This window comes from Trematomus bernacchii, unplaced genomic scaffold (genome assembly GCF_902827165.1).
Source record: "Trematomus bernacchii unplaced genomic scaffold, fTreBer1.1, whole genome shotgun sequence".
Taxonomy (NCBI): Eukaryota; Metazoa; Chordata; class Actinopteri; order Perciformes; family Nototheniidae; genus Trematomus; species Trematomus bernacchii.
Window position 1 is genome coordinate 388,632 of NW_022987942.1, and position 12,058 is coordinate 400,689.

The following is a 12,058-nucleotide window of genomic DNA, read 5'->3' on the forward strand; positions in this document are numbered from 1 at the left end:
GCGCCATAAGAGGTCTGTAGGCTACCAAGGAGGCAGAAGCTGTGACAGCCGATGCTGCTGCAGCCACTGCTCTAGAACAAGTAGGAAGACCTCTCACAACTGCTGAAAGTCTCTGCGAATAGTATGCAACTGGTTTAAGTTTGTCGCCATGTTTCTGAAGCAGGACAGCATTATAGTACCTATTCTTCTCATCCACTGCTAAGCTAAAATCTTTAGACAGGTCAGGTATGCCTAAGGCAGGAACAGAAGCTAACGCTTCCTTCAGTTTTTCAAACGAGTCAGTAGCGTCAGAAGTCCAAGTCACTGAGTCGTTTGCAGTCAGTGTCGTCGCATGCGCAATGTCTGACAATGGTTGAGATAACTTTGCGTAATTACAAATCCATTGTCGACAATAGCCTGTGCATCCCAAAAAAGATAGCATTTGCTTTTTTGTCAGTGGTTTAGGTATTGACAATACCGCTTTAATTCGGTCTTTTCCAATTGTTCGTCTGTTTTGAGATATCTCATGTCCTATATAGTGCACTTCTTTTTTCACCAATTGGAGTTTTCGTAAGGAAGCTTTGTGCCCCTGTGAAGCCAAATAATGTAACAAAGCATTTGTGTCAACAGTACAATTCTCCTCAGATGTTGAGCATACCAACAAATCATCAATGTACTGAATTAAGGTACTATTCCTCGGAAACACAAAACCAGCCAAAGTCTCTTGCAAGGAAGTTGAATATACTGTTGGCGATTCTGAATAGCCCTGTGGACATCGAGTCCACTTGTACTTTTTGTTCTTGAATGTGAATGCAAACCAATTTTGAGATTCAGGATCAACTGGAACACTGAAAAATGTATTAGCCAAATCTATCACAGAGAACCAATCTGCATTACCAGGTACTGAAGACAAAATTGTTGCTGGGTTAGGTACAACAGGTGCTCGAGCAAATACAGCTTCATTTACAGCACGCAAATCATGAACAGGTCGCCAAGTTTCACCATCAGCCTTTTTTACTGGGAAAAGTGGAGTATTACATGGAGATGTTGGCGCTGGAACAATTATTCCGTCTTTCAGGAGTTGCTCAATAATGGGAGCCATGCCTTCCTCTGCATCAGGTCTCAAAGGGTACTGCCGTTTATTAGGTCGGTAATCAGATTTAGGAACCACAACCATTGGTGTTGCATCCTTAATTAGACCCACATCATACTTGTGAGTAGACCATAACTGTTCTGGGACCCCGTTCAATGCCGGGTGGTTTTTAATAGACTCAGGAGTGATTGGGGAGTGGCATGCCATAAGATCAAAAAGCCCGTCAACAACCTCAGATTTCCTCAACTCTAAACCATTGTCATTGCATACAATAGTCAGGCCTAGCGCACACAGCAGATGTCTTTCTGCCAGATTTACTGGACAATCTGGCACAATCACGAATTGGTGACGTATATTTGAAACATCAAAGTCTTTGCATTCAACTGGACATAGCTTAGTCACTCCACATTTTATAGGTGTGCCTGTAACTCCAATACAGGTCTTTATGTCCTTAGTCATCTCAAAATCCTCTGTTATTGATCTCAATGAAGATTCAGTTGCTCCTGTATCAGCCAACATCTCGTAGGTTTTGCTGTGAATTGTTAATTTGAACATTGGAAGTTCTTCAGTTTGTAGCGAAGAGAAAGGTAGAACTGATTAGTTATTTCAGAAACATTTGTTGGGGACTTTTACTATCTTCCTTCCTGTAGAATGGCAGTAGAATCTGAGGCTTGCTCGGGAAGTCATGATCTTTGAAATGGGTGGTTCTTGTTGGCAAATGGTCTATTTACTGACACATCCCCATTTGGTGGGTATGATTTTCCTTGATCATTATCCCATTCCTGTGGTTATTTCAGTGCAATCCTGGGCCCAATGGCCTTTTATGACACCTGCGACAGGTATCTTGTCTTTAAAGAAAGGTTTCCTTTCTGTCCCCTCCCTTATTATCACCTCTTCCTCTGCCTTCACCTCTTCCTCTTCCTTCCTCTGTTTGCTGCTGTTGAATAATAAGCAAGTTGAACCATCTGAAGTTTCTCAATGTTGACTTTGGTCTTTCTTTTCATTGTGATTTTTATCATCCTGAACAATAGTTTCAGCATGTGAGCAGTATTTCTTTACATCAGTCAACCTAGCACTCTGCCATGCAAACGCAATGCCTGACAAAAAGAGCTCTTATCTCTGGTAATAATCCATCCACCAAAGTCTGGACCAATTGTCTTTCCCATACTGAATCATCAACAGTAAGTGGATGTTGTTCATTTCCACTGTGTGCGTTGAACACTTTAAGCTTTCTTGAGAATAATCATCAAACATTTCCCCTGATTTTTGTGTACATGTGTTCACAGTTTGTCATATTTATCATTGGCTTGTATTTCATCTCTAGTGACTGGCGTAAAGCTGCAAGCTGAGTCTGATAGGTGGAAGTATTATCAGTACTCCATGCAGCAGTTGTATTCCAATTAGCAGGCCGGACTTCGCCCCAACCAAGACCCATCTTAGTTGAGCAGACATGGTCCATTTCAGCTGAAGTAGGTCTGCACTGTGTCACAATCTTTTCCAGAGCGTTGGCAAATACTTTCCCATTATTCTTTGGTTCTGGAAGTTTTTCAATAATGGCTTGTAATTCTGCAACTTTCCATGGTCTGTAAACATGCTGTACGCCTCCCGTACCGTTTGGACATTCTATCATTGGTCCAAGCATCAAGTTGTTTACTTCAGACTGTTCTTCAGGCACAGATGAAAAATGTGGCTGTGGTGGTGCAGTTGACTGATAAACAGTTCCTTTTCTTGTCTTTCCATTGTCTGGAGTCCAGAAAGGGAAAGGGGATTTTACTGTGTTTGGAGAAGCAGGCTGCTTCATAGCTTGTTCTAGCAGACCCCTGTATGGTGGGGGTGATAAAGCCCCAAGGTTATTCGCAGCAGCCTCAGCTTTGTTTACATTATCTCCTCCTTCAGCTCCTATGTCTATCAGCAGATGAGGTTGCTGTGCAGCAGGCTGAGCTCTGCTAATTTGTTGTGGAGGCTGTATTGGACAGTCCAGATCAAAGTCAACATTGTGAACACTGATCATCGTTGTTTTTGGTCGGCTATGAATCATCTGATTCGTGTGGCTGACCTTTCGACCCATGGCGCTCCAGACCCCAAGGCACTCTGTCATGTACTCAAAATCCCAATCAGGGGGGGCAACCGGGCGAGGCTGATCAATGAGGTCTTTCAACATTGCTATGTCAGATTTTTCAAAAGAGCCATCTTGAGACCATTTTGGCTCAAAATCTGCAACAACACTACAAAATGGCGTTGTGTAATACGTTGAGCCTGTCACCTCTTCAATCAGGCCTCGAGGAGTCATTTTTATCATCTTTTCACTTGCATCATCAGTACTCAATGAGACAAACATTCTAACGCTCTTACAAACTTGCTCAACCCTCTTCCTGTTTTCAGCTTCCTTTTCCCAAAGTTTCAAACTCTCAAGCTGTTTAGACCATTTCTTGTTAACTTTTTTGCAGGGCCTTACTTTTGCTTTTTTAATCTTTTCTTCAAATCTTTTCGACATTCTTTTTCGCAGTGATATCAAGGAGGCATGGTGAAAACTCCCACTTTGAGGAAATCCCAAATTGCCATGCCATTTTGGCAAAAATGTTATGGCTGATTTACCATATCTTTCATACATGCATTTGGCAGGACCCTGAAGGTCCTTCTGATGACTGCTATTAGTGCCCATAGCGACCCCCTAATGATTTGTAACCCTATTGATTTAGTTTTTCTTATTTTTACTTATATATCATATATGTATATAACAAAAATGTGTTGTACTCTTCTTCTATATCTATTTCTAGGTCAAAATAAAAACTAAATCTTTTTATTTCAATATAGCTATTTCATATACTCAGTAAAGCTCTTTTACTTTCCCTTAATAATACTGTATGTAATATCACTTTTTCCTTTGAAATATAATTAAGTACAATTTTTTGTTAAATGACAAATACCATGAAATTCACAATGCAATGCAATGGTAACAATCAGTTCTCAACAGACTATGTTTTAAATAGCAACAACAAATCATTGTCTCGTATTATTTCAATATATCTACTACTTCAAATCACACCATTAATCTATTAATTTCAATGTATTCACTCCAACTTCAGATCACTCATTGATCTTTCTACACTCCTTATTTTAAACAGGAGCATCAGAGAAAAAAAACAAAACAGACACACTGCTGCTCTCACGGCTGATAAAAAACAAAAGGGTCTCCTCTTTTACAGGATCGGAAAAAGGGGGGTAAATACTTTCCACAGACAAATACAGACACACCCCGGCCTGGAGCTCTCAGCCTTTTCAGGAGAAGGGGGGCTTCTTTGACCAACAAACTATGGTATACCAAAACATTTAGCGCTTTATACAGACTACATTTCGGCCTGACAAAACATGGAAAAACTCAATTTTTGTATATAGTGAATTCACAGAGTCGCCAGGCAAGTTTTATCTTTTTAACTCCCTGAACTCAGATCGGGCTTATTAATCTCTTAATTACCGAACGGACCGGATGTGCACTTGGCTCGAAGCAAATCATATCCCCTCAGCCAAATGAATATCTGAACCTTAAGACAATCATTAGGATGTTCCTAGGCAGAATTCACGACTACGAGGTCAGATACAGTGATTCCTCCAGCATTACATGTATATCAGCTAGCAAAGATCATATCCCCTCAGTCAAACCTTTAGCTTCTCAGGCAGACTACGAGGTCAGATACAGTGATCCCTCCAGCATAACATTTATCGGCTAGCAAAGATCATATCCCCTCAGTCAAACCTTTAGCTTCTCAGGCAGACTACGAGGTCAGATACAGTGATCTCTCCAACAAACAAAACAAACAACCATCAAACAGAACAAACAACCAACAAACGACAATCAACAGATTTCAACCATAACTATGCCTTAAATCCACTCCTCTGCTCTTTCCTCTTAACCAATACAACTTCAAAAGTCATTTCATTCCAAATACGTTTTGCTTACTGTGAGTTGGTATTTCTTCTGTGGAAATCCCAAGTCTGGTTTCTCAATTCTTTGAGTTTACCACAGCCATCTCAGGGCTGCCTGGCCAAGGGGAGTTGAGACCCCCAGAGAAGGAACACAGCAACCTCCAGCATCGGCAATCTCGGTGGGACCTCCAAAATGTTGTAGCAATTTTGCACTCACAACAGGAAGGAATGAAACAGAGAGGAATCAATAAAACACAAACACAGGTATAGTTGATCAATTATTATTTCGTTGTACAACAATCAATAATAATGAGGAAAACATTACTTCTGCTCTCAAGCAGTCCTACAGCAATGCTTCATAGAACAGAAAGATCTCATGTGCTTTATGCATGCAAAACACACACGAACATACACTTGAAACAGCATACGTGGCAGAGATGTTCCAACCTTATACAGTCATACATGTTGCAACCTCTGAGTTCTACATGATCCCAGAGTTCATGACCTTATTTAGCAGCTACCACACATCCCAATGTATACAACTGCTGGTGAAGAGTTTCAGCTGGTTGCCTATAGATGGGCCATCTTCTAGCAAACCAAATGAACAACACACATTCCACTATACTATAGCTTATTATAACCATGTGACATTAATGAATATATCAGAAATACGCTGTAAGAAACATTCTGCTATAACAAGGGTTATTAGAGTCCATACACAAAAGACGGAAAATAAGACACACTTTTCAAAAGCATCTGTGTTTATTGAGTGAACACAAACAGTGATACAGGTTTCCTTAATAAAGTACAATAATTAAAAAAATATAAACTGTATATAGTCTAGTGCTGGAACTGTTTATATATATTTGTATATATATATATCTACATGCGTATGTATATGTGTTAATAACTATATATGTAAATATGTATAAAATATTATTGCAAGTATGCCTAAATCAATGTGAATCATTAGAAAGGAAATGGACGTATACTTTATGTAATCCACCTGGTAGTTCTTCCATGTTCATACATTGCACAAATATGACAACCGTCAAACAATGATTTATGTGACGAAAGACTTCACAACATCTACTGGATGATCAGAAGAAAATTAAGTCCACTAATATATTATATAGTATACAGTAGTATATTTTTTGATATAGTGGACCACTGTATTAAAATGAATCTTTGCATAGATTTAAAAATCGTTCTAAAATGCATGTAAACTAAAAGCTGCCTGGATGAGTATGCTTTGGAAACTGTAGTAGAGTAAAGTGTTATCCCAGGCTAACATGTACAGAGACTGAAGGAATGATATAGCTAACATAGTGTTCATCAAGCTGCAACTTGATCACTCAATGTCCCGGATAGCCCAGATAAAACGTAGAGGGGTGTCCTTCATCTCTCTTTGGAAGACCTGGTCGAACCTCTCGCTCTGGGCCACAGTGAAGTGATGCTTCCAGTCACCGATGGTGCCTAATGTTTACAACATGAAGGAGAAGGTTGTAGTCATACACACTCACTGCCATGGATATTTAGTCTCGATAGTCAGGCTTTTTTTGTTTTGTGTTGTCTCTACTTCAACCCAACTTGTCTACAGTTGCTAAAGAACAGGGGTCGACAACCCTTTCTATTAGAAAAGCCATTTTGCCACAAAATAACATTTGTCTGGAGCCACAAAACATATTTGATAACAAAGTTTTTTTTGTACAGTTATGATGTATAATATAATATATACAACTATAGTTTGTTGTATTTATGGATTTATAGATAATAATAAAATAATCGAAAAAGGAACAGCAAAAAGTTATAACATAAGAAGCAGCAAATGCTGTGTCCTTGTTCTGGTATGTTTAAAATATTTCATTTTTTGTGGTTTGCTAATCTCTCACATTCTCTTTAAATTGTTATTGCTGGCAGTTAGGGCAAAGGATTCTAAACACACACATTTTGTTTTGGGGGGATTTATCTATGGTTAGCCAGGGGTCAGTAACTCAGGATTAGCCACCCTAAGGGAAAAGCACCAGGACATAGAAGGATGCAAATATATAAATATAAGTTGACAAAACATTTAGAAAAATGTATTTCAATGTCACAGTATCTCCTCATACTCCAAGATAAAATATGTTCCTTTCAAAATATTGTCCACTGTACAAAAAAGTTAAATAAAATGGCCCTTATTTATTTCCATGTTATTTTTGTCAAAGCTTCAGGAAGCCACAAGAGGCTCAAGAGCTGCGGGTTGCCAACCCTGCAAAGAAAATGCCACAGCTGCTTTAGGTGGTGCTACAGCTGCTATAGTTGTTGCTATAGAAAGTACTATAGCTGCTATAGTTAGGGCTACATCTGCTTTAGCTAATGCTACAGCTGCTATAGTGCCTTAGCTGCTTTAGCTAATGCTACAACTGCTATTGTTAGTGCTACAGCTGCTTTAGCTGGTGCTGCAGCTGCTATAGTTAGTGCCTCAACTGCTGAAGCTAGTGCTACAACTGCTTCAGTTAGCTTTAGTTTACTTAACAATTGAGTTGTTTCCTGCATTTCAAGGTAGACAAGTCACATTTCCCCTAACATAATAAGCCAACAGCAAGGGAAAAAGGTCAGCTTCAGAATATTTGCACGGTGTGTGGGTGGTGCAGTGGGTGAACTCTATGTTGAACCTCCCACACATTATGGTGGCAATTAACTTAGCGTGTGCCACAGAGGATGGGGATGATACAATTGGATGCTGATCATCTGTAGACACCAGGAATTCTCATGGACCCCTTGCTGACTCAAGTACTGTTCTTAGCTACACTTTTAACATTCTAATATTTTACTTGAGTATTTCCATTTTATGCTACTTTGTACTTCTACTCCACTAAATTAAGTTAGTACCTTTAGTTACTTTACAGATTTTGATTAATGATGTGAAATATAATCAACACTTAAATAAGACTTCTGTTACACCTGGAGTAAATCCACAATCTATACCTGCGGGATACAAAGGTTAAGTATCAGAGATTGACACCTAACAAAAGAAATCAGTAATCTACGTATCGAATCATCTACATCTTCCAAATCTTAAAGCTCAAGTCACCTGTCCAGTGTGCCCTAAACTCTTTGCTGCTCAGGTCATCTGCTACCTGCACCTTCCGCCGTACACACTCTTACCTTTCCTCATGAATCTTCCCTCGTGGTGGCTGAACAGGTCATCTGGAACCTGCTCGTAGTTGGCCTTAGGGATCTTCTTCATGTTGTTGAAGGTACTGTGTTTCACCACGTTGGCCAGCTGCTCAGGATTCAGCTCTTTCTCCAGGAACACAGAGATCCTCTGCACTGCTGAATGCAGGTCCTGGACCAACATGAAAGGAAATGCACTTTTTTGTATCTGATCCTTCTAAACAAAAGCCTACAACATGTGTAATGATTGTTGCTTATAACGATTGATGCTTATGGACATGATTCAATGATCTCAGGTCCTACTTGAATCATTTCTTCATAAGTGATGAACAACATGTTCATATCATCCATATGCGAGTACCAAGTCTTAACGTGCTCAAACCAGCTGCACCCAAACACTGCAATGAATAATGCACACAGTTACCACCACAATGCAGACATGCATCATGAGCTGCTCACAAAATACCACAGGCAACATTCTCTGACATTATTTTGCAACTGAAGACAACTCACCATCTCCTCTCATGAATTTCTCGAAGAAGTCATCGAAATCCTTCGGGGTTTCCAACATGTTTGCGAGCTTATGGAAGTAGAAGTAAGACACAAGGACGTCTTTGGGATTTCTTGCCACGTAGATCACCTTCAACAGGAACAATTACTTAAATAATAAAAATAACTGTAATAAAAAAGAGTGTCCCATACCACATTGTAGTGTGTCAGTACATATTTGTATAGTGTATAAACAGGGGTTAAATATCCGAGATGCAAGATTCAAGGCTTTATTTTCATGTGCAAAGTAGCTACAGTGTATTGGCAATGAACAACTTAAGTCACAGGCTCCTCCTACATTGCAACATGAATATATATAGGACATAAAATAAATTAAACCAATAAAAATAATGAAATAAATAACAGAATATAAATTGTTGCAAGATGTGCAAGTAAATAAAATAAAAAATAAATAATGCAAGAAGAGTCTATATACACGTAAATGGAACATGATATATATATATAAATAAATAGCAAGATGCAAACAGATGAATGTTTATGGAGGCACTTGTTTAATGGTCTTATGGCCTGTGGAATGAAACTGTCTCAGTTGCGTCTTGTTATGTCGGGGAACATAAAAAAGACAGTTTTCTAATAGTTACATTAAATTGTACATTTACATCTTATTTTGCAACATACACACACCTATTCAAATATCTAAATATTTCCGTTACTTTAAAAATAAATGTTAAATTACCCGTCCCTTGCAATCATTCCAAAGAAAAGTGAGAAGAAACGATATGTGTGAGAACACATTATCCTGCACGATGATGGCTAAAATGATATTAATGTTTTACCTTAATTAATATTGAGATCATGATCATATATCATGATTATTAACCGGTGTAAGTGCAAGGTTAGTTGAAAGCAATAATATTAAGTTGCATCTAATATTTCTTATTTAAACTTAATATTATTGCTTCTAACTAACCTTATACAGTTATGTAAAATCCGTCGACATAATACATTCAATTTAAGTTGGCTTGGCAACTGGAAGGTCACCAGTTCAAGTCCCGGCAAGACCAAGTGCTACCGAGGTGTCCCTGAGCAAGGCACCGTTCCCTACAATGCTCCCCGGGCTGATGGGGCTCATAGCCATGGGAAGGCAACCCATCTAGGAGAAGGACACTCTGAACTAAAAACCAGGACTGAGAGGAGTTGCGCCCCCCAGTCCTTAATCAGCATAGTAAAGCCAACCATGAATAACAAAGTCATCCCAAATCCTATACGGAGAACCGGGATGACTGGAAGCGACGATGGAGGGCTCGTCTGAGGACGACCTAGAGAGCACGTATTTGAATTGCATTTGTTTGTAACCATATACATTGTTTAAGGTATTAGAGGCTGATGGGGTACGAGCGTTGGCCTATGTGAACCCCGGACAGCCCAGGCCCAATTGACCCCCTGCTTATAAATACTAAATATGGGGACATAAAGATTTGTGTAACACATGTGAGAGAGCTGACCTTGCCCTTCTTCTGGCTCAGAGCGGAAGGCATGAACTGGTACTGCAGGTGGGTGACCCTCATCCTGGGGGAGGGCGCCGTGATGAACGTCTGCCTGCTGCCATTCACCTCAATCCAGGGGATGAGATCAGCGTTGGAGGAGCTGCTGAGCCCGCTGATGGCTGCCAGGTCTCCCTTTGCTTCGAGGAGCAGCAAGATCTGCTGCATCCAGATGGTCCCTGACACACACATCGCACAGAGAGTGTGAGCTCTGTCCAGGGACTGTTTTCAGAGTACACTCTGCTCTAACTGATCATTTGACACCCAAATCTATTCGCAGCACACAAAAAGACGGAGATTCATGTGTACATACCAGTGGTGTAAAGTAACTAAGTAGATTTACTCAAGGACTGCACATTAGTACAATTTTGAGGGACTTGTACTTAACTTGACTTTTTAGATTTTATGCTACTGTGTACATCTACTCCAATACAATTCAGAGGGAAATGGTGTACTTTTACTCCACTACATTTATGTAATACCTTTAGTTACTTTGCTGATTTGGATTAATGATGTGAAATATAATCAACTCTTAAATCAAATTAAAGTAAAACAAAAATGAAAAGCACTGATAGAAAACTATTTTAAGAAAACTATAATAACATAAAAAAATATTAAAAAATATAGCAGTATTTACATTGAATAATAATGAAATCAGACTTTAGTTAGACCTGGAGTAAATTCACAAGCTACCCTGCAGTATACAAAGTCATTACAACTAGCTGCACCCTTACCAGCTTTGAGAACACTTTAATGATCAATCATTATAAAACATATATATTATTCTGAAATCTGCATAATGAGTAATTTTACTTTTGGTACTTTAAGTATATTTTAATGCTAATACTTCTCTAATTTCACTAAGCACACTGACTTGAGGTGACCCCCTCTCTTCAGGACACACACCCCTCTCACCTGACTTTGGGTATGTGACCACAAACACATCGGAGTCTCTGATCTCCAGGTCTTGGATCTGGTCCACATCATCTGGATCATGAGTGCCGTTGATCAGAGTGAAGCCTCTGTGTGGCACTAGCTCATACTCACAAGTCTCTACTGCCATCATAGCTATAAAGCAAGACAAAAAATACGTGTTCAGCTCCCTTTCTTATTTGAAATGTCTAAAAACAGCAGTTCTTTTTGATTTGATGCTCCATGGATACATATTAACTCTTTCATTTATACTCTCCTATTTAGCTTTGATTTGATCATTCCTGACTTTGATTACATCTGCAGAAGAAGATGCTCTACCAATAAAAAAATACTGTTGAGAAAATCTATATTTTAAAGTGGCTCCCAAGGGCCCCATAGAATCAGTGAAAGGCTAAGAAGCAATGCACAGAAAGTGATCCACATGTAGCATACCTGCTCTGCTGCCGATGCTCCAGTGTCTGCAAACACCAGGAAATGCGTCTCATTAACAAGCTGTCCTGAAACCTGACCCGATGCAACCCCCTCCTTCACACTGGGAGGAACAGAGAGCTTCCCCTTCTCCTTCTCCCCCCCTGTGTGGGGAACAGCACATTCTAGAGCCGTCCCACAGCAATAAACAGAAACAGAACAATCCTCAAGCAGCTTGCGCAACGTCAAAACAAGGTTCTGTTGTTACAGCACTGGTGATCCAAGTGACACTAAATCAAACAGTGTGGAGGCTGTACCTTCAGTAAGGGGGAGGGACGGGAAGTGATACCTAACCAGAAAATAACTCTATCAACTGTTCTGTTGAGTCCACTGGTTTAATGACCAATGCATACTGTAAGATCACAGAAGCTGAGGTGTCCTGTATCCTAGTTACCTGTACAAAATGTAATTAGTAACCTAATCAGAGGGTCAAAATATAAAGGTATTG

General features: G+C 39.6%; 1 protein-coding gene across 1 annotated transcript; it reads right to left on the reverse strand.

The window, feature by feature from the left end:
- Positions 1–5,739: 5,739 nt before the first annotated feature.
- On the reverse strand, positions 5,740–11,819 carry LOC117470789 (amine sulfotransferase-like). The gene is made up of 7 exons (XM_034115667.1): positions 11,575–11,819; positions 11,125–11,277; positions 10,171–10,388; positions 8,669–8,795; positions 8,459–8,553; positions 8,147–8,327; positions 5,740–6,472 (listed from the first exon to the last, which is right to left on the reverse strand). Exons 2-7 carry the CDS (start codon positions 11,273–11,275, stop codon positions 6,348–6,350), a joined length of 897 nt encoding a protein of 298 aa, XP_033971558.1. The 5' UTR covers positions 11,276–11,277; positions 11,575–11,819; the 3' UTR covers positions 5,740–6,347.
- Between the last annotated feature and the right edge of the window lie 239 nt (positions 11,820–12,058).

What these genes read in the sequence shown, in the direction of transcription:
- LOC117470789 (XM_034115667.1), bottom strand. Translation starts at nt 11,275, where the DNA reads ATGATGGCAGTAGAGACTTGTGAGTATGAGCTAGTGCCACACAGAGGC. An exon ending in TGAGCCAGAAGAAGGGCAAG is followed by an intron (nt 8,796 to 10,170) that starts GTCAGCTCTCTC and finishes TTCCTGTTGAAG; the next exon opens with GTGATCTACGTGGCAAGAAA. An exon ending in GAAATTCATGAGAGGAGATG is followed by an intron (nt 8,554 to 8,668) that starts GTGAGTTGTCTT and finishes TATTCATTGCAG; the next exon opens with TGTTTGGGTGCAGCTGGTTT.